Source organism: Staurois parvus, unplaced genomic scaffold (assembly GCF_062004578.1).
Source record: "Staurois parvus isolate SC_StPar_1 unplaced genomic scaffold, SC_StPar_1.0 ptg000734l, whole genome shotgun sequence".
Taxonomy (NCBI): domain Eukaryota; kingdom Metazoa; phylum Chordata; class Amphibia; order Anura; family Ranidae; genus Staurois; species Staurois parvus.
The window spans coordinates 3,427,237-3,449,976 of NW_028318530.1; the positions used below are offsets into that span (position 1 = coordinate 3,427,237).

Below are 22,740 nucleotides of genomic sequence, written 5' to 3' on the forward strand. Positions count from 1 at the left end.
TCTTTGTGTGTGTGTGTGTGTCATAAAAAGAAATCAGGGCCCCCCCCCCCCCCCCTCCATTCACTAATGGCTTTCCACTCTTTTGGGCAACAAAAATAATTCTGGCATGGTGTCTTTCTGCTTCTCTACCGTTCTTACCCCCATCTCTGTGTTTTTTTCCCTTTGACTACAATATTAGAATCTGAGCCCAGTAATTGACAGCTTTATAAATGTATAAAAAAATTTGAGAGCGAATGAGGAAAACAATCTTCATTCTTGTCCATTGAAGAATACAGGAAGCCTTAAAGCTGAGCTCCAGGAAACTTGCAGTGGGACTGTACAAGGTCTGCCAAATCCTCAGACAAGCCTTCCTCTGCATGAAGGTGCACTCTGGAAAGTGGGGGGACATTTGTTAGCCTTTCTGAACACTTGGACAGCTTGGACCTAAGATGCTTGGGTGAGGGAAATGGAAGTTCAGCTCCCTACTCACTCCTCCGTTTCTTGCCTCCAACTTTCCTTCTGTGGTCATCAAAGATGCTTACTTGCATGTCTTTTTTTTTCCAGTGCAACAGTGATTCTACCCTTTTCTGTGGGTCCCTTTATAGTACCATTTCCTGGCCCTATCCTTTGGCCTCTATTATGTACCTTGAGTATTCATCAAGGTGCAGACCCCTGTACTTGTTCGGCTGTGTTTCACTTTTTTCCTATGAGGTTTACTTAACAACCAAGCACTTCTAGAATGGACTGAGGAAAACTTTGTGAGTTTGTATGTATAAGGACAACATGTACACTGCCATTCTAGGAGTTCTAGATTGGATTTTATTTTGTTTTTCATATGCTTAGTGTTGCAGTAGACATCTGTCTTTTATTGTGTACAAAGTGCACTTCGGTGTTTGGATTGTGCACACAGTTTAGAAAACACTTCAGTTTGTATCTTACTGTTTTTTACAATGGCATTGTATTTCAGCAAAATATAACAAATTTGGAGGGAAGGATGACGGATCTTCATCTAAAGCAGCTCTGTTATCTGGTCCACCAGGAGTCGGAAAAACCACAACTGCAGTGCTTGTATGCGAGGTAAACTGATTGTGCTTACAATCTTTTGCAGACTTCCCTTTTGTAATGTCATCTGCTGTATTCTGTGCTTTTTCGCAGTATAGGTAAAAAGTGGGGTGGGGGTGTTGCCATTATTCTACATCACTCTCCTGCTGCTCCATTCAGTGCTGGGAGCTGAAGGGAATTCTTACTACTTCCAAGTATGGAGGAATATGTGGCTTGCCCATGTAACAGTGCTGGCCCATTCAGTGCTATCACACGGGAGTCTACAGCCCTGTTTGAACTGACTCACAATTTACTCAGGGCAGTTCTTTCTCTGTGGCAGCTGAACAGAGTGGTGGAAGGAGTGAAAGGATGGTAAGCAATTGTTTGTGGACGTTTGCATTAAAGTGAACCCGCGTCTTTGGCCTGCATGGGTAAAGCACATTCTTTTAAGTGACATGAACGGTGACTGTAATATTTCTGATATGTGTAGGATGGTGTGTTTGAGCCCTCTAAAAATGGCATCTCTGTGCATTAGGAGCTTGGCTACAGTTATGTTGAACTAAATGCCAGTGACACCCGCAGCAAAAACAGCATGAAGGAAGTAGTGGCACAATCTCTGAATAATACCAGCATCAAAGGATTTTATTCAGGTAAAGGATATTGCTCTATACAGTAGTATACACATGCTTTCATTTAGAGATTGTGTTAGATTAGGTATAGCAATTGAAGCTAGATATTACCCTTGTCGTCTGGTCTCTGCTAGAGAAAGGAACAGTGGATATTGGTTAGATACTTTGGTTGGAGAAAGAGAAAGAGACTGTAGCTGATGTGTAATGCCATGTACTGTTCTCTGACCGTGTAACTTCAGTTGTCTCTGTCACCTATCAGGGACAAGTACATCCGTAAGCAACAAGCATGTTCTAATCATGGATGAAGTGGACGGTATGGCAGGAAATGAAGACCGAGGGGGTGTACAGGCAAGTCTACTGCACTTTTGTAGAAATCCCTGTCTCCAGAGGGCACAGTTGTTTAAATATACATTTCATTCTATTTTATAATAGAATTAATTGCTAAAATGAGTCATTTCATTAGTGTTTTGTAGTGAGTGTGTATAGGATTGGTTTGTACTATACTGTAGGTATTATTGATTAGTGCCTCTTTATACTAGTCACCTAGGACTACACAGCCATTGTTTTGATGTTATCGCAATGTTGCATATCTAATTTGCATTACAAACTTGTAGCTGGCTGCTATTGAGGCAATAGCTGATCTTTTTAGCAGGCCCTGGATACTTTGCTTTACAAAGTAGTAGAATAACCTACCTGCATTGAACAAACATTGCATGCATATATAATAATAACCACAGCACAAAAAAAGAATAATAAAATCAAATACATAAAGTCCATAATCTTAAATGTTTTGTGCTTGAGTGCTCCAATAAATAAACATGTGCTCAAAAGAAAAAGAGAATCCAAAAAATAAATATCCCATGCCCTGAAACACAAATGATCTCACCACATAGTGCTCAGTGGACCCTCCCCTACGCTCTCCACACTCACCAGATATGATGGGCTCCTAGCTTTGTGGGCTTAAGAGTCAAAAGCGCTTATTTCTGTGGAATGTGCTCACAGATATGTCCAGGATTCAACAGAGTGCCAGACCCATGGTTATGAAGTGTAGGTACAATCCATCAGTATAATCCATAATTCATCATGCGTGTAATAGAGGGAAGCAGAAAGGACACTAATGGTGTAATACTGTTGAGCTATTAATTTCGCTAAAAACAGCAATACGTATTACACTCACATTTAATCAATAATACAAAAGCCTCTTTAGAAATTTATATTTATTCTGCATATTGTTTCGACACATAGGAGCGTGGGTGATTTGCCGTTTCAAACATTGCATGCAGTTAGTGGAGTTAAGCTTTAAAGAATATGTAAACCCAACATTTCATATTCTTGATATGTTTCCTGTTGTACCATGTCCTTGTATGAAATTGTATCCCGTTTGCTTTGTATTGCTTCCTGTCTGTGGAATCCCTGGTGTTCCTGCTTTCTTTTCAAAAACTGACCACACTTGGTCTGAGAGCACAGCATGGTGATGTCACTACAAGGCTTGTAAAATTCTTGCCGGAACAGCTGCTGATTGCTAAGTTCCTGTTCCATGTTGCTCCAGAACTACATCTCCCAAGAGCCCTTTCTCTACACTCAGTGTGTGGGCAGGTTCTTGGGAGTCAAGGTGGCAGCACTGATTTTCTTGGAAAGAAATCGATGTATGCAGAGTAGGACAGAGGTGGGTAGGAGATAGGTGAAGGAGTTCAGTATTCCGGCAGACATGGTTGACAGCGCTGTATGGGATATTTAGGAGCAGTGTGCAGATAAATTGATGGTTTTCTTGTTGCATTTTTTTGTTTCAGGAGTTAATCTCTTTGATCAAACAATCGAAGATCCCCATTATTTGCATGTGTAATGATCGAAATCACCCTAAAATTCGGTCACTTGCTAACTATTGCTTTGACCTCCGCTTCCAGAGGCCCAGAGTGGAGCAAATTAAGGTCAGAAGATTTCCATGTCTTTTCCCTTCATCATGCGTGACATTTCATTTGTTATTTAACACTTGGAACTTGTTAAATGTAGGGGGCTATGATGTCTGTGGCATTCAAGGAAGGACTGAAGATTCCACCACCAGCTATGAATGAAATTATACTTGGGGCCAACCATGACGTTCGGCAGGTGAGACTTTCTACAGAAGAACAATTTCCTAATTTTTAATCTTCAGTACCTACAAGAACTTGGCTTTGTATCTTGTTCCATCAGGTTCTTCATAACCTCAGTATGTGGAGTGCTCGCAGTAAGGCTTTGACCTATGATGAAGCTAAGAGTAATGCTAAAAATGCCAAAAAGGACATCAAAATAGTAAGTGAGATTCTTGGTTGCTCAGTCCCTGAACCTGGAACAGGTTTCAAATTGGTCGTTTAGTTAAGTTGGGATAAAGTTAGCAGTTTTAAGGGATATCTTAGTTTATAGATTTCTATACAAGCAGATAAATATTTTAAGCTTTGAAGAGTAAACCTTAGAAAAATTGGCATACTCTGCAATCACTTGTGCTTATGGGGGGCATCTTGTGACTTATGAATTATAATTATTTTCAGGGTCCTTTTGATGTTGTACGCAAGGTGTTTGGTAGTGATGGAGACAATGCTCACATGACATTTATAGACAAACTGGACCTCTTCTTCCATGACTACTCGATAGCGCCTCTCTTTGTTCAGGAAAATTATATCCATGTGAAGCCAGCTGCGTCAGGGTGAGGATTTTGGACTGTCTTACAATCTTCTCTGTGCTACCAATTGTATAATTGTATACCAGTTGTATAATTGTTCTTTTGTTAATTTAGAGGGAACTTGAAGAAACACTTACTACTGCTGAGCAAAACGGCTGATAGCATATGTGATGGCGACCTGGTAGACAGGGCTATCCGCAGTAAGCAGACCTGGAGTCTCCTGCCTACACAGGTAGAGTGACAGATCAGAAAATCATTTGTCCACTTCTCTTCTACTGACATTAGTAACTGTCTTTTATATATAAATACTGCATTTCTTTTAACGTGGTAATGTATTATAAATGTAAAGGATGGCTGCACACTCCACGGGGACGATGCAAAAAGACAAAAACTTCACAGCACCTAGGCATAGCAGGAAGGGTTGACTTGTTTCATGCTATTTTTAGCTTTCAGCGCTGTTGCACTTTGACAATTTCACAGTCATGCAACACTGTACCCATATGAAATTTTTATCATTTTATACAAATAGAACTTCTTTTGGTGGTATGTAATTGCCACTGGGTGTTTTTATTTTTTGCACTATAAACAAAAAAAGAGCAAAAAAAATATTTTTATTTGTTTCTATTCTAAAATTTGGCAAACAGGTAATTTTTCTCCTTCACTGATGTGTGTTGATGACGCTGCACTGATGGACACAGATGGGCAGCATTGATGATGTTGCATGGTTAGGCTGCACTGATGAGGTAGCACTGGTAGGCATTGATGATGCTGCGCTGATATGCAGCAATGATGGGCACTGATATAGAGCAGTGTTGGGCGACACTGGTGGATGGCACTGCAGGGCACTGATCATTAGCCGATCTGCTCTGTGACAGTTGCCGGTTATCGGCAGTACTTTCCTCACACTGTGGTAGTGTAAGGAAAGTGCTGCCGATATCGGCAACTGTATTTACTCGGTGAACTGTGTCACTGGACACAGCTGATCACGTGGAAAAAGGCTGCTATGATTGGCCTTTTACCTCATCATGTGATCAGCTGTGTCCATTGGACACCACAATCACTGACAGCGCTGGTTGGGTGCTCCTGGGGGTGTGCGGGAGAGCACGTTCTGGGAGGACGGCACATGACGCCCTCCCAGAACTGGACAACCGTGCTGTAGCCATCATTCGGCTGTAGCGTGGTAAGGATGTGGATAATCATGGTCATTTTGAAGCGCTGTTCAGCGCAAAACAAGTTTTTTTATATATAGATTTTTGATTTCTACAATAAAGTTTTTTTGCATTGTCCCCATGGAGTGGCCATCCATTACTTTTATATTGCTGTGTTGGAGGCGAGCGGGCACCTCTAATACTGGGGCAGTGTTTTTTTTTTTTTGTTTTTTTTTTTTTTTTGTGTGTGTATTTGAACTATGGTAATGTACTGGCTGCAATTGACTACATTTTGTGATACAGTGCTTACCATAGGAGCTTGACACTACAGTGGGTTTAGTCCTCTATGAGCATCCTACAATATGGTCTCCATTTTGCTTGGTGTCCCATAGTTAAAATATCCCTGCTTTTGACACCTTCATGTATCAGACACAGAAAATTAATCCATTTCTGCATCCTCTTTCACAAGAATAGTCAACGTTTCTTCTCTTTGTGAAAGTGAAGCGAGTATCACAGATAAGCTTTTCAGATACAAGTCTGCTTTTTCAGTACTATATTTTTTGTTTCACTCATAAGCCTTTTGAGACCATTTCAAACTCCTCATTGTGGAAGGGAATTTTTTATTTTTGAGTCAGTGGCAAATACAGTGAGGAAAATAATTATATGATCCCCTGCAGATTTTGTAAGTTTGCTGACTTACAAAGAAATGAAGGGTATATAATTTTTTTATCATAGGTGTATTTTAAATGATAGAGACAGAATATCAACCAAAATTCCAAAAAATCACATGATACAAATGTTATAAATTGCTTTGCAGTTCAAAGAGTAAAATAAGTATTTGATCCCCTACCAACCAACAAAATTCCTGGCTCCCACAGACTGGTTATATGCTCATGTGGTACACGATTTAGTCCTGTCATTTTAAGAAGGTGCTCCCAACGACAAATCATTATGTGTATAAAGGACATCTGTCCACAGAATCACATTCTTCTTCACCATCATGGGCAGCCTCTGTATCTCTCTGTACAGGTTTCTTTTAAGTTCCCACTGTCTCGTTCTTTGTGTATCCAATTCTTTCTGTTGATTGCAACCAAACAAACTAGTCTAGTATATGGCAAACCAGAGGCACCCACTGGTTTTAAGTTTAAAGTTATGAAGCAAAACATTCGTATAATCAGGCTGTGATGGAAGCAACTTTCCGAGACGTGTGGCCATATAAATGCTAAGGTCAGTTGGTCATCATAACACCCAGGCAATACACATATTCAGAAGTACATTAGCAATGACAGTCTCCATATTTTTCTGGTGAAAGAACACATTCACTGAGCAGCTAGTACATATCTGACAATGTCCACAACCTGGTACTGTTTCAGCCTTTTGAAGTGTGTGATGAAGATGATTGGTTTTTCTTTTTAGGCCGTCTATGCCAGTGTCCTGCCTGGGGAATTGATGAGGGGTTACATGCCTCAGTTTCCAACTTTTCCTAGCTGGCTTGGGAAACATTCTTCCACTGGGAAATACGACCGTATTACACAGGAGTTGGCTATGCACACATCTTTAAGGTAAAATTGTCCTACTTCTCAGGACTCTCTGGACCAGGGGCGGATTGACCATTTGGAAACTTGGGCACTGCCCGAGGGCCCTGGGTCAGTAGGGGGCCCCATGAGATGCCCCTGGTACCTTTTTCATAGGCTTTTTTGAGTTTGGGCAAGGACACAGGGGCCCCATGATCCCCTGTTGCCCGAGGGCCCCATGAGTTGTCAGTCCGCCCCTGCTCTGGACTGTAATAGCTTTACATAAATAGTAATTTAACATAATAATACATTTTTTAAAAATCTTTCACTTTCATGACATGCCTTAATTTAGATCTAGTGGCATAACTAAGTCTCTGTGCTTCTCTATGAAATGCATGCAGATCATAGCAGGTGGGAAGGGCCAGCACATTGCTGTATAAGCTTCCAAGAAATGATCACAACACCCTGCTTCAGTATTTTTCTACGTAGCCCTGATAGCAAGCAGTGGGTTGGATCTTTAATAATTAAAATGCCTTGATGGGTGGTTGTCAGTGGGGAGCAGTGGGAATTTCTACCTAGAATATACTCTCACCAGTCACTTTGTTAGGTACACCTGCTCAATTGCTTGGTAACACAAATTGCTAATCTGCCAATCACATGGCAGAAACTCAATGCACTTTGGCATCTAGATATGGTGAAGTTGACTTGAAGTTCAAATCAAGGATCAGAATAGGGAAGAAAGGGGATTTAAGTGACTTTGAATGTGGCATGGTTTTTGGTGCCAGTCGGGCTGGACCGATTATTTCATATCTGCTGATCTCCTGGGATTTTCATGCACAGTCATCTCTAGGATTTACAGAGTATGGTCTGAAAAACTGAGAAAATTTTCAGTGAGTGGCAGTTGTGTGGAGGAAAATGCCTTGTTGGTGTCTGAGGTCAGAGGAGAATGGGCAGACTGGTTGCTCTGACATTCAGATGGTAGGGTCAGAACATGAACATGAAAGCATGGATCCATCCTGCCTTGCATCAGTGGTTCAGGCTGGTGGTGATGGTGTAACAGTGTGGGGGATATTTTCTTGGCACTAGCAAGGTGTATCTAATAATGTGGCCGGTGAGTGTAATTGCATGCAGACCCTCCTAGCCTTCATTATTGAAAGAACTGAAATCCAATGCATGAAAGATGCTGTCCAGGGACAGTCAACCGGTGTGGAAGCTGGACTAAGCTGGATATTCTCCAGCCAGGGAATGAGGTGGGCTTTCTCTGGTTTTGTGCAGTTTTTAATGCACACTGTGAGAATCTCAATGTGCAGTGGAATCGGACTAAGCAATTTCAGTACAGGAAAGGAGCCGAAGGATAGGCTGGAGTTTAGCTGTAAAGCCTGAATCTATACATTCAGTGAGAACACAGTCTTTGGTTTGCACTCCATATCAAATGTGGGTTTTTTTTTTAATTGGTCCTAAAGTCAAGACGTTTTTTTACCCCAATGCATTCCCTGCATTCAGGTAAAAAAAATGTACTGGTAATTGTATCAAACCCCTCCCCAACAAGAGGAGGTGGCAGTGGGGGGCAGGTTGAGCTGCGTGTGTCTTTTTGAGGCGCATGGCGCAGCTCAGGAGCGCACCCGCACGAGTGCCCCAATAGCAGACGGCTATGTGACGAACAGGAGAGTGCCAGTGGGGAACATCAGAAAAGGGGATAAGAGCAAAGCACAGAGCAGGTAAATATAATCTTGTTGTTTTTATTTTAGGGGAAAAAGTAGCCTTTATAACCACTTTAAGTTAAAATTTGTATAGCAGGTAAATCATTAGAGCTCTTTCTCCAGTCTGTCAGCAAGTGGGTGGGTAGTGTTTCTAGCTACCTCTGGCTGGATCCTTAAAAAAATAAAATGTATGTGTGTCTGGTCCATAAACCGATGCCCCAAGATCACACACCAGTAAGAGGGAGATGTAAGGGGTGTTTTCATTTAATTGGTGCACTAGATGGGGGGTTGGGGGGGATTACTAAAACTAGAGCTAACCAAATCTGGAGCAGCTGTGCAGAGTAACCAACCAGCTTCTGTCTTTAGCTTGTTTCAGGTAAGCTTTGAAAATGAAAGAAACTGATTGGTTGCTGTGCACAGATACCCAGATTCTGTCTGTTCCACTATCTGCAAATTCCCCTCAAATTTGTAATATATTGATCATACTTAATTTTTTTTATGATTAGAATGCGGGCAAGTAAGAGTGCTTTGAATCTGGATTACCTGTCCTACATGAGGGACAGGCTGGTGCAGCCACTGATAACCCAAGGCTCAGATGGTGTGCAGGACGTTGTGGACCTAATGGACACATACTACTTCGTGAAAGAGGACTTTGATAACATTATGGAGATCTGCAGCTGGGGAGGAAAGCCAAGCCCTTTCTCCAAAGTTGACTCCAAGGTAAGAATTTGGATTAACAGAAAATGAGCAGGTTAATCAAGTTTTTATATCATTTGTCTGTAACCCTGATCATTTTGGATCATACAGTTGTGCTCAAAGGTTTACGTACCCTGGCAGAAATTGTGAAATTTTGGCACTGATATTGAAAATATGACTGATCATGCCAAAAAATGCTCTTTTATTGAAGGATGGTGATCATATGAAGTCATTTATTATAAAATAGTTGTTTGCCTCCTTTTTAAATCATAATGATAACAGAAATCACCCAAATGGCCATGATCAAAAGTTTACATACCCTGGAATGTTTGGCCTTGGTACAGACACACAAGGTGACACACACAGGTTAAAATGCAGATTAGAGGTTAATGTTCCACATCTGCGGCTTTTTAAATTGCAATTAGTGTCCGTGTGTAAATATTCAATGCGTTTGTTAGCGCTTACGTGGAAGCACTGACTAGGCTAGATACTGAGCCATGGGGATCAGAAAAGGACTGTCAAAGTCCTGCGTAACAAGGTAATGGAACTTTATAAAGATGGGGGGCACAGTCTCTGATGGGGGTGCTGCTTATGATGGAGTGCGGCTTTGAATGAGTGCAGAGCAGTTAAACACAGCACTTTAATTATGCCTTCTCTACTTTCACAGGTAACTGCATTTATCTGCTACCTCCACTCTTAACCAGACAAACGCATTGACTCCTGCTGTTCTTCTTTGGGTAACTGCATTTATCTGCTACCTCCACTCTTAACCAGACAAACGCATTGACTCCTGCTGTTCTTCTTTGGGTAACTGCATTTATCTGCTACCTCCACTCTTAACCAGACAAACGCATTGACTCCTGCTGTTCTTCTTTGGGTAACTGCATTTATCTGCTACCTCCACTCTTAACCAGACAAACGCATTGACTCCTGCTGTTCTTCTTTGGGTAACTGCATTTATCTGCTACCTCCACTCTTAACCAGACAAACGCATTGACTCCTGCTGTTCTTCTTTGGGTAACTGCATTTATCTGCTACCTCCACTCTTAACCAGACAAACGCATTGACTCCTGTTAAATTCTCACCAAATGTTGTAATTATATCTGTGTATCTGTTGACTTGTCCTCACCTCTAGGCGCACTCAGGTTTATGACTGTGGCCTGGTTCCTAAGAATCATCCCCCCCTATTCATGTGAGCCTTATCAGCTTCTAATTGGGGCGGAGTTGAATGCTCATTTGAGCATCTCCCTATAAATTTAGTTCAGCTCATGGGGGAGATCTCTGATGGGGGGCACAGTCTCTGATGGGGGTGCTGCTTATGATGGAGTGCGGCTTTGAATGAGTGCAGAGCAGTTAAACACAGCAGTTGAACTAAAGCAGCAGGAAGACACAACAACAGCAAGAAACTCTACTGCATGCTGGACAGACTGCAAGGAAACACCCTGGGAAACATCTCTTACACACCTGAGTCCCACTCCGTGTACCTTTATATAATACACCCCTCTTCTGCTCTTCATATTACTATCCTCTGTTCACAAATCTCATTTCTTTACCCCTCTGCTCCACCCCAAAACTTGTACATCTCCCCCTCATTGCTATCATCTCCCTACTATTGCTTTCATCACCTCCCCAAAATGCCTCTTCCACTCCTCCTTCTCATTTTCCTCTCCTCTGTTCCCAAAATCCATTCACTATATCCCTCTGCTCCTCCCAAACATTTGTATATTGTGCCCTCACTGCTTCCCTCACCCATTTATGGCACCCATCACCTCCTCCTATTACTCCACTCTCCCACTGACCCCAACACCTCCACTAGTAGTTTCTCACGCTCCTGCACATCCCGCTCCCATGCCACCTTTCTCACCCTTCTCCTCCTCATAACCGCGGGGGACATCTCCCCGAATCCTGGCCCTCCACCACCTCCCTCACCCGCACAAAACCCTCCCACCTCCACGTCCTGCCACAACCCCCGCAACTTAGTATCTGTCCCCCTGCTCCCTAAAATCTCCCCCCCGTTTTCATGTGCACTCCTGAACGCCCGATCGGTGTGCAACAAGCTTACCGCCATCCACGACCTCTTTGTTTCCCGCTCCCTCAACCTCCTGGCGATTACGGAAACCTGGATCCAGCCCACTGACTCTACCTCCCCTGCTGCACTCTCCTACGGCGGTCTCACCTGGACCCACTCACCCAGGCCCAACGGTCGTAAAGGTGGTGGGGTTGGCCTGCTCCTATCACCGCTGAGCACCTTCCGAGTCCTCCCAAACCCCCCCTCCCTATCCTTCTCCTCCTTCGAGGCCCACTGCGTCCGACTATTCTCCCCAACCCCCCTGAAGATTGCTGTGATATACCGGCCTCCTGGATCCATACCCCGCTTCCTGGAAGACTTCTCCTCCTGGCTACCCTTCTTCCTCTCCTCTGAGCTACCCACTATCATCCTTGGGGATTTCAACATCCCTGTCAACCTCGACAACCCGGACACAGCCCGTCTCCTCCACTTAACCTCCTCCTTTGCACTTGCACAGTGCATACAATCCACCACCCACTCCGACGGTAATATCCTTGATCTTGTCTTCTCCAACCGCTGCGCTCCCCACAACCTCACTAACACCCCCTTCCCTCTCTCTGACCACAACCTGATCACCTTCTCTATCTCCTCATCCTCCAACGCCTACCCCTCCAAATGTCACACTACTACCAGCCGTAACCTCCGCAACCTTAACCCTGCCTCCCTCCACTCCGCAGTTGATCAACTCCATGACAGCATCCTCCCCCTGTCCTGCCCCGACTTGGCTATGACCGCCTACAACAATGCGCTGTCAACAGCCCTTGACTCACTAGCGCCTTTAACCACACGCAACATCAGACCCCGACCGCTCCAGCCCTGGCAGACTGATCACACCAAAACCCTCAAACGACACAGTCGTGCCCTGGAGCGACTATGGCGCAAAACCAAATCCCAACAAGCCTTCACCCGATACAAATCTGCCTTCCACACCTACACCTCCTTCCTCCATACTGCCAAACAAGCCTACTTCCTGACCCTCATCAAGGCCCTCTCCTCCAATCCTCGCCGACTCTTCTCCACCTTCAACTCTCTACTCTCGCCACCCCCACCTCCACCCAGCACCTCACTCACTGCCCTTGAGATTGCCAATCACTTCAAAAACAAGATTGACACAATTCGCAAGGACATTGCCGCAACTCACACGCCTTCTCAACCCGTCCCCTCTCACACAGCTACCCCCTCATCCCCCCTCCCCCTCGACATAACCCACAGGGACTTCGTCGCTGCTCAAACTCCCTCCAACCCCCTTCCCCCTCACTCAGCTACCCCCTCTACACCCCTCTCCCACGGCCCCACCACTGCTCTGACCTCCTCTCCCACCCCACCCTACATTCCTCATACTGAAGCTCCCCCAACACTCCGCACCTTTGACCTTACTACCATCGAAGAAGTCTCCAAGATCCTCTCTGATGCCCGCCTCACCACCTGCCCCCTTGACCCTATCCCCACACAACTCCTACAACCTCCCTCCCCCTCCATCCTACGCTCCCTCACCCACATCTTCAATCTCTCCCTCTCCTCCGGCACTTTCCCTTCCCCTCTGAAACATGCACACATCACCCCCATACTTAAAAAGCCCTCCCTGGACCCCAATGACCCGAACAACCTCAGACCCATCTCCCTGCTCCCATTTACATCTAAACTCCTTGAGCGCCTAGTCTACGCCCGCCTATGCTCTCACCTCAACGACAACAACCTCCTCGATCCCCTACAGTCCGGCTTCCGTCCCCTACACTCCACCGAAACTGCCTTACTCAAACTCTCCAACGACCTGCTAACCGCCAAAGCTAATGGCCACTATTCAGTGCTCCTACTCCTTGACCTCTCTGCGGCCTTTGACACAGTCGACCACCCCCTCCTCCTCAAAAAACTACACTCCCTCGGCCTCAGAGATTCTGCTCTCTCCTGGCTCTCATCCTACCTGTCACAACGCTCTTTCAGCGTTACCTATAATGCCACCACCTCCCTCTCACTCCCCCTCTCTGTTGGGGTCCCCCAAGGCTCTGTCCTCGGGCCCCTTCTCTTCTCCATCTACACCTCCTCCCTTGGCCAACTCATACACTCTCACGGCTTCAACTACCACCTCTATGCCGACGACACACAAATCTATCTCTCAACCCCCCACCTCACCCCCTCGGTCTCCGCCCGAATCACACACCTGTTGAGCGACATATCAGACTGGATGTCGCTCCACTTCCTTAAACTGAACCTCTCCAAAACCGAGTTTCTTGTCTTCCCTCCAGCCCGGACACCACCCCCCATTGACTTCTCCATCATGTCCAACAACGCCACCATCAAACCCGCCCCGCAGGCCAGAGTACTTGGTGTCATTTTGGACTCCAACCTATCCTTCCAGCCCCAAGTCCACTCTTTAACAAACTCGTGCAGACTCCACCTCCGCAACATCGCCAAAATCCGCACGTTCCTAACTCCAGAAACCACTAAACAGCTCATCCACTCCCTCATCATATCGCGACTCGACTACTGCAACTCCCTCCTCACTGGCCTGCCTCGCCGCTGGCTATCCCCGCTTCAGTCCATCCTGAATACGGCTGCCAGACTCATTCACCTTTCCAACCGCTCCGTTTCCGCCACCCCCCTCTGCCAATCCCTCCACTGGCTTCCGATTGCGCAACGGATCAAATTCAAAATCCTAACACTGACGTACAAAGCTGTCCACCATACTGCCCCGAACTACATCACTGACCTAATATCCAAGTACCGCCCAGCACGCACACTCCGCTCCTCACAAGACCTCCTTCTCTCTAGTTCCCTGGTCTCCTCCTCCCATGCCCGCCTCCAGGACTTCTCCAGGGTGTCACCCATCCTCTGGAACTCCCTGCCCCAACCCATCAGATTATCACCTACTCTCCTCTCCTTTAGGCGCACCCTGAAAACCCATCTCTTCAGGGAAGCCTACCCCGCCCCCTGCTAACTTGCCGACCTCCTCCACTCTTCCTACCACTCCATCCCCCACAGCTATCTCCTCCTGTGCCACCATCCCCTCCCTCCTAGATTGTAAGCTTGAAAGAGCAGGGCCCTCGATCCCCTCATGTTTTGCATTGTATTGGTATTGTTCTGTCACATGTTCTGTCCCCCTTTGTAATGTACAGCGCTGAGCGAACTATTGGCGCTTTATAAATACTGAATAATAATAATAATAATAATAATAAAGATGGAAAAGGACATAAAAAGATGTCCAAAGCCTTGAATATGTCAATCAGTACTGTTAAATCACTTATTAAGAAGTGGAAAGTTCGGGGATCTCTTGATACCAAGCCAAGGTAAATAGACCAAGAAAGATTGTAGACCAAGAAAGATTCAAAGAAAAACCCACAGGCAACCTCAAAAGAAATGCAGGCTGCTCTGGAAAAAGATGGTGCGGTTGTTTTTAAGGAATACAATACGGTTATACTTGAACAAAATGAGCTGTTTGGTTGAGGTGCCAGAAAGGAAGCTTTTACTGAACCAATGCCACACAAAATCCCAGTTAAATTATGCCTGACAACACCTTGACATGCCTAACCAGGCCTTTTTGTGTTGTTGATGCAGTAAAGGCTTCTTTCTGGCACCTCGACCATGCAGCTAATTTTTGTTGAAGTGTCATCATATTGTGCGCCTTCAAAACAACCACACTGTCTTTTTCCAGAGCTGCCTGTATTTTTCTTGTGGTTACCTATGGGTTTCCCTTTGTATCCCGAACAATTCTGGCAGCTATGGCTGCAATCTTTCTTGGTCTACCTGTACTTGGCTAGGTATCAAGAGGTCCCTGAATTTTCTACTTCTTAGTGGAAGTGATGACTGGTATATTTAAGGGTTTTGACATCTTTGTATGTATTTATTTCCATCTTTATAAAGTTCCTTTACCTTGTTACGCAGGACTTTTGACAGTTCTTTTCTGATCTGCACGCCTCAGTATCTAGCCTAGTCAGTGCTTCCATGTAAGAGCTAACAAACTCATTGACTATTTATACACTGACACTAATTGCAATTTAAAAAGCCACAGATGTGGGACATTAACCTCTAATTTGCATTGTAACCCATGTGTGTCACCTTGTGTGTCTGTACCAAGGCCAAACATTCCAGGGGATGTAAACTTTTGATCCGGGCCATTTGGGTGATTTCTGTTATCATTATGATTTAAAAGGGGCCAAAAAACTATTTGATAAGAAATGGCTTCATATGATCATCATCCTTCTATAAAAGAGCATATTTTGGCATGGTCAGTCATATTTTCAATATCAATGCCAAAATGTCACAATTTCTGCTAGGGTATGCAAACTTTTGAACACAACTGTATATAAATAACATAATTAGAAAATGCTTGCATGTTGGTTTGGCTGAGCACAAGCTACCATGGTATATAATTTCCCTGGGGGTCTGACTACACTAAACAGCTAAAATCTAATTGCTGGGCTTTAGCTGGGAAACCATTCTGATTTGTTCACTGACCCTCTCTTGTTTTCTGTGAAATAAAGAACTAGATTTGTAGGTAAAATTGCAGTCCATTTCACATGCAGTAGCTGGACTCTGTCTATGGGATTTAATAATATATCCTGCAGTTTGCTGGAGAGATCTGACATTGAAGACAATAGATATCTGTAACTGCCTTTAACCACTTGCCTACCAGGCACTTATACCCCCTTCTTTACCAGGCCAATTTTCAGCTTTCAGCGCTGCCGCACTTTGATTGACAATTGCGCGGTCATGCAACATTGTACCCATATGAAATTTTGATCATTTTTTTCTCACAAATAGAGCTTTCTTTTGGTGGTATTTAATCGCCACTGGGCGCTTTACTTTTTGCGCTATAAATAAAAAAAGTGCAAAAAATTTGAAAAAAAAAGTTTATTTGTTTCTTTTATAAAATTTTTCAAACAGTTATTTTTTCTCCTTCACTGATGTGCGTTGATGAGGCAGCACTGATGGGCACCACTGATGGGCACTGATAGGCAGCACTAAAGGGCACTGATAGGCAGTACTAATGAGGTGGCACGGATAGGCGGCACTGATAGACAGCACTAATGAGGTGTCACGGATAGGCCGCACTAATATGCAGCACTGATAGGCGGCACTGATAGGTGACACTGATTATGGGTACTGATAGACGGCACTGACTGGCATCACTGCTGGGCACTGACTGGCGGCACTGACTGGCACAACCCCTGGGCACTGGTGGGTGGCACTGGTGGGCAGCACTGCTGGGTGGGCACAGGTGGGTGGCACTGGTGGGCACAGGTGGGTGGCACTGCTGGGCACATGTAGGTGGCACTTCTGGGCACAGGTAGGTGGCACTGCAGAGTGGTACAGGTGGGTGCACTGCTGGGCACAGGTGGGTGCACTGCTGGGCACGGGTGGGCGGAGCTAGTGGGCGCACTGCTGGGCGGAACTTGCGGGTGGCACTGCTGGGCACCGATCATCAGGGCACTGATCATCAGTGCCCTGATGATCGGTGCCGATCCCCGCTCTGACAACTGCCGGTTCTCGGCAGTACTTTCCTCACAATCTGACAGCGTGTGGAAAGTGCAGCCGAGAACCGGCACTTGCATTTCCCTCTGATCAGCGTGTCATTGGACACCGCTGATCACGTGGTAAAAGGCCGCTGTGATTGGCCTTTTACCACATCACGTGATCAGCTGTGTCCGTAGGACACAGCGATCACGGAGATCGCCGGGTGCGCGCCCCCTGGGGCGCGCAGGAGAGCGCGTTCTGGGAGGACGTCATATGACGTCCACCCAGAACTGGCCGGCCGCAGTGAAGCTGTCATTCGGCTGTCTGCGGTCGGCAGCTGGTTAAAATCATGACTGAAAACATTTACTCTGTGAACTGGTGAATTCAAAAAGTGTGCGCTGTTCACTGACAATGGGAATAAACTTGCCACATTTCTATAACCGCAACTGCAGTAGCTAATCAGTAGAGGAAACCCTTCTTGCACATTACTTGACATATAGCTTTGCAAAAATGTATTGAATGTAGGATTTGTGCTTATTAAAGCTTCAAGATTTTTAGACCTTTATGATGGTGTTTTTCATATACCATCTGCAATATACCAAACTTTTATTTTCTTGCTGCTTGCTTATAAAATCTTTTAAATGGTACACACTTGACAGTATGTTACTAGACTGACTTACACTTCTGCCACAGGTGAAAAGTGCTTTTACACGCAGCTACAACAAAGAGGCTCATCTCACCCCTTACTCTCTGCAAATGGTAAAAGCCACTAAACGAGAAACTGCCTCATCACTTGACACGGAGTATAGTGAGGAAATGAATAATGACAATCCGGCTGAAGAAAATGAAGATGATGTAGGTGGAGATGCCATGATCAAGGTAACTCAGCATTTGTTCATCTCTTCAGTTAATAATATAGTCCTTCTTTTTCCTTTAGTGAGGATGTCACCAATGTGTTTGTATGAATTGCTGGTGACAGCTGATACAACAGTGGATCAGTAACACTGAACTCTAGATTTAGTCACCTATATAGTAGAATTTACACTTGTAGAGGGAAAAGTAGAACAAAGAGCCAGTCATTTGTGCTGCAGTGCTTATGTGCTTCTAGGGGACTCGATGATAGGGGGAGAGAGCAGAGAGATGATTCCCAGAAGTCTGATGCTTCTTCACTGTCAAGTCTAGTGTGCATTCTGCAGTGTTGACAGTTTCGATCTGATGTTAGATGAAATCTCATTTTTTGCTGCGGGTGCTTGGTGTGTTCCTGCTGCCTGCACCATGCTCAGTTCTGGTAAACAAGGAAACTGCTATCTTTTTGGATGATAAAAACTATTAAAAAAAAGTAAAGAAAAGGGAATTCTACTACCAAAGATTATTGAATGAAATGCAAATTGTGACCTAGAGACCCTTTTGGCAACTTAATATTAAATAAAGATGTTAAATCTCAGTTTGAAAAAGTGCCTGATTATTAAAAAAGCAAACATTGATTTTTGCTTTGAGCACTTTGTACTAACACCAGCCTTAGTTGTGTCTTTTGTACCTTCCGCTTACTGTGTTATATTTGGATACTAATAGTGTTTATTGAAGCCTTCATCCTTCGGTACTAAATTATTCATTTGCAATGGCCTTCAGCAATGTGTGGGTTCTTAATAATTCTCAGAACAAAATAACGGCCTTAACCTTCCTGTAAATCAAACATCTTATATTTCACTATTAAATTTGGAAGCAAGATAATGCGTAGTTATAACTAGCACATGACTCTGAGGGCTAAAGTCATGTAGTGATGCATAAAATACACCAACCATTGGCAACTGGATAAATCAGCTTTTGTTAATATTAATAGATTCTACTGGGGTTACTGAGCATCACTGATATTTGCTGTGTTTCTAAACAGAATTTTCTTGTAACCGTAACGCAGCGAGGCCCTGCCTCCAGCAATTATACCGTTCCTACTATTTTTTTTTTTTCCCCCCTGAGAGGACCAAAGTCCAACCATATAGATAGAGCAGTGCTTTTAAATACAGTTGGTCATATATGGTCACAATGGAATACTACATCCAACCATCAGATGGCTCTTCATCTAAAAGCTATAACCATTTTCATGGGTTTGACAAACCTTTACATTTGTAGTAGGGTTAGCAGAGAGAAGATTGCAGATTTAATTGGAAATCCTTTGCTAGTCGGTATAGCAAGCTATATATTCTCTACAATGTACATTATCATTGTATATGTAAATGGGGGCAGACCCATCGCTGCATCACATATGCAGACTGTGCTTTACTGTATATCTCACTCATTGCAAGCCTGTCAGTTCTCTCTCTTCTAGTTGGCAGTGATCCTTAAATACAGTATGTGTGAAATGGCAATTCAGCTTTCTACACCGATTACATTAGTAAGAGCCAGTCTTTGTATCTCAGGAATTCAGTACATCAAGGAAATGGCTGCCACTGTTTCATTTAAGCTGGCCAGTGTGGGTTCACAATGGCCACAGAGATGCTGTACAGGAGCTCTGAAGTGGAGCTGACCTGAATTGCATTTCTATAACTTTTTTTTTTTCTTAGTGTTTCTGTGCCTGCAGCAGACATCTGTACAGGTGCACCTCGGTTTACGAATGCCTCCGTTATCATTTTCGGTTTCTGAATGAAAATAATGCCTCAGTTTACAATTTTTTTTCGCAATATGAAGTGTATGTCTGGTGCTGAAGTTTAAATGCAATTGCTGTCTTTTTTTTTTTTTTTCTTCACTATAGCTCACAGAATTAGCTGTCACTTTCCCCAGAGTTAAAGGATACTTTGTTTCTTTTATCTTGGTAAACATACTAAAAGGAAACATTCTTTCTTTTAACTCTGGGAAACAAACTAAAACGAAACATTCTTTCTTTTAGCTGGGGGGAAAGTGATAGCTGAATCTCTGAACTATAGTGAAGGAAAAGAAAGCTGGTAATTACACTTATAAACCGACACTGACCTACAGTGACAGCAACTTTTTTTTTTTTTTTTTACTTTTTTCTGACCTCCAGAATGGATTGATTGGCTTTCAATGCATTCCTATGGGAAACCGCGTTTCGGTTTACAAATTTTTGGCAATACGAAACGCCCCGGAGAACGCATTAAATTTGTAAACTGAGGTACACCTGTATTAAAAGACCAGTTTGGAAGCCTTTTTAAACTTGACGCTTAAACTCAACCACTTTGAAGCATGATTTGATGTTGCATCACACCACTGGTTGCACACATTAGTGCCGCTTCTGCCTAAAGCCTTTTCTATAAGGTACTTGGGTGCTTCCTCCAGCCTTTTACCCATGAGGATTCGTTGAAGGGTGGTCCACACCTGGGTTACTGCATACTACCTTCTGGACACGCTTACCTTATCTCCCACATTATACTCTGCGAGTACCCCACAGGGGAATAACTTCACTTGTAGGTGTGGTGGAAATGATGCGACGGAGCTTATTCAGAATAGCAGGCGAACATTTGCTCTGCAGAAGGCCCACACTACGCTCAACCTCAGAGTGACAATGCATCCCTTGTATTGAGCAAGGACTGATTCAAACACTGCATTCAGCATCCAAATCTATCTCTATTTCAGGCATGCAACAATCAGCCTGCTTGACAAAATGGATTTTTCTGCATCTATGTTCCAGTTTCTTGGACAGACTGTGGTCTTAATACAGCCGTCTTTGTCCTGGGCTCATAAATGCCCCACCTCTTCTACTCCTGTTTCTCAACTGGAGTGTGATCATGATATGCGGGTCCTAGAGTATGTAGAATCAGAACGGAATGAAAAGGATGTTGAGGCAGTGTTGGTGGAACCTGCGGAATATTTCTCTCCACCACGTTATCACTGTACTGAAGAGGGGGCTTCACGCAACATGTTTGCTCATTACCTCTATCCGCAAAAGCCTTGGCTTTGTGCAAATTCACTCTCCTTCATCTCACCATGCCCCTTTGGACACAAGGAGAGTTGCAAAACTTTCCCTGGTCATGAGCAGATAGATTGTGCGGTCTGTTACAATTGGATCTCTGCTGAAAGATTTTCTGTCTCCGAAAAATCTTTGCTGAACCCTATCCAGTGGAAAAAGGGATTGCAAAAAAGGTGGGCTATTTCTGTGGTTGATACTGCAGCCTCTACCTGAAACAAACAAACAAAAAGAAACAAACATGTCTGCCATGAAACATCTGACTGTACCTAACATGTTCCTTCTTTCAAAGATTCTGATGATAGAAAATTTGAGATGCTGTTAAAAGCTCTCTGTAACCTGTCAGGTCCAGCCCTGCAACCAGCTCTTGCTGCTATTTCTATATGTCAGACTGGAATAGGATAATGGGAAAACCAACATGACCCTATTTTCCAGGATCTTGCTGTTAGTACATCTTCCAAGGAATCTTCCAAGAAAGTAATTGTTGTAACTACTTTCTGAGACAGATATCCAGAATGGCTCGAATCTCCATTCATTTGCACAGAATCTCATGTCTAAAGGCTTATAAAGGCACCTCACACGCATGCCCTTCCAAAGAAGACATCTGTTTGATGAGGCACTTGACCAATTCATCAAAGAGGTCACAGGTGGGAAAGTTTTACTTCCTCAGAGGAAGGTTCAAAAGCAACCCACCTCAGAAGCCTGTAGCTCCTCTAACCAGGGTTCTCTAACAAACCTTTCATGACACAATTGACTAAATTATCAAAGCTGTTACAGAAGGACATAATTTGCTTCCACAGCAGAAGATCCCAAAACTCCTCTTCAGTGCCCCTCTAGGTCCTCTAAACGTAGAGCACCTGTCTGTGCAAACTAGGCTCCAGCTTCACAACTTAAGCTCAGCCCTTCCTTTTGGTAAAAGGCTTGGCCCACAAAGGCCAGCAAGCCTTCCCTAAAGCCCTCTTTACAATAAATGGGCACCCTCACTCTTAAGAGTGGGAGGACATCTGTTACAGTTTGCTTCTGTCTGGGTTTCAGATGTCTCAAACTGGATTCTCTAGATTCAGTCGGAGGTTTTTAAAGGGTACAAGATAGAATTCAAAACTGTTCCACCTCACGGCTTTCTTCTTTTAGATCAACCAAATCTGTCCAAGGACAGTCAGATTTGCAGAATGCTCTGAACCATCTGCTTGTCCAAGGGAGTTGTTGTACCAGTACTGCCAGAGAACATGGCATCTGTGGACATCTAAGATGCCGAGCTGCATGTTCCTATTTACCTACCTCATCAGCGATTTCTACACTTTGCAGTGGAAGACTAGCACTTTAAGTAAGCCATCTTGTCTGTCAGACATGTATCTTAACTGGTGGTCCATTTCTGTTAAAAGCCTTTTCTCATACTTCACAAGGTTATATTATGCCCAAGATCATTTATTTCTTCCAAAGGTGGGTTAAGCTTTCCATCTCAATGAGGAAATGGTCCTTGTGCCCTGCTTCTAAGCACCCAAAGGAATTCTCTCTACATTGGTGGGATGTAGATAGAGCCGTTAGAGTGTACCTAAAAGCTACTGGTTACATTAGCGGTTACATAAAGGACAATGCGATACTCGGTCATCAAAATACGCTTTTATTAGCAAAATTGCATATGGAAGACAATAAAGACTGCAAAAAGCCATCACCGCAATTTAAGACCATACACGTCAGTGACATCATGGCTGGCCACACGCATCGGCACTACTCAACAAGTCCGGGTGGGGACACGGAGCACCACGCTTACTTTTGGTGCTCACCAGTCACCATGTGTACCCTCTAGGAAGCGGAGCCTGACCATTGGGGTTCCCAAAGCTGGCGGCTGCCTCCAGGACTCCAGGCATGGATTCGAGCAATTTGAGGAACGTCATACTGTCATTATTTGACCGAGTGGGTGGTGAGTGACGCTTCTCTCACA

At 44.2% G+C, this 22,740-nt stretch overlaps 1 protein-coding gene across 5 annotated transcripts in view; it reads left to right on the plus strand.

Moving 5' to 3' along the window:
• Window positions 1-22,740, plus strand: part of RFC1 (replication factor C subunit 1) — a 101,352-nt gene that overhangs the window by 76,167 nt on the left and 2,445 nt on the right. For all 5 annotated transcript variants that reach the window (XM_089654036.1, XM_089654037.1, XM_089654040.1 and 2 more), the window contains 11 exons: window positions 947-1,056; window positions 1,556-1,670; window positions 1,909-1,997; window positions 3,440-3,577; window positions 3,660-3,755; window positions 3,840-3,938; window positions 4,175-4,329; window positions 4,420-4,537; window positions 6,870-7,015; window positions 9,174-9,387; window positions 17,576-17,761. In XM_089654036.1, coding sequence (XP_089510162.1) covers window positions 947-1,056; window positions 1,556-1,670; window positions 1,909-1,997; window positions 3,440-3,577; window positions 3,660-3,755; window positions 3,840-3,938; window positions 4,175-4,329; window positions 4,420-4,537; window positions 6,870-7,015; window positions 9,174-9,387; window positions 17,576-17,761 — 1,466 coding nt within the window. The remainder of the gene's footprint in view (window positions 1-946; window positions 1,057-1,555; window positions 1,671-1,908; window positions 1,998-3,439; window positions 3,578-3,659; window positions 3,756-3,839; window positions 3,939-4,174; window positions 4,330-4,419; window positions 4,538-6,869; window positions 7,016-9,173; window positions 9,388-17,575; window positions 17,762-22,740) is intronic.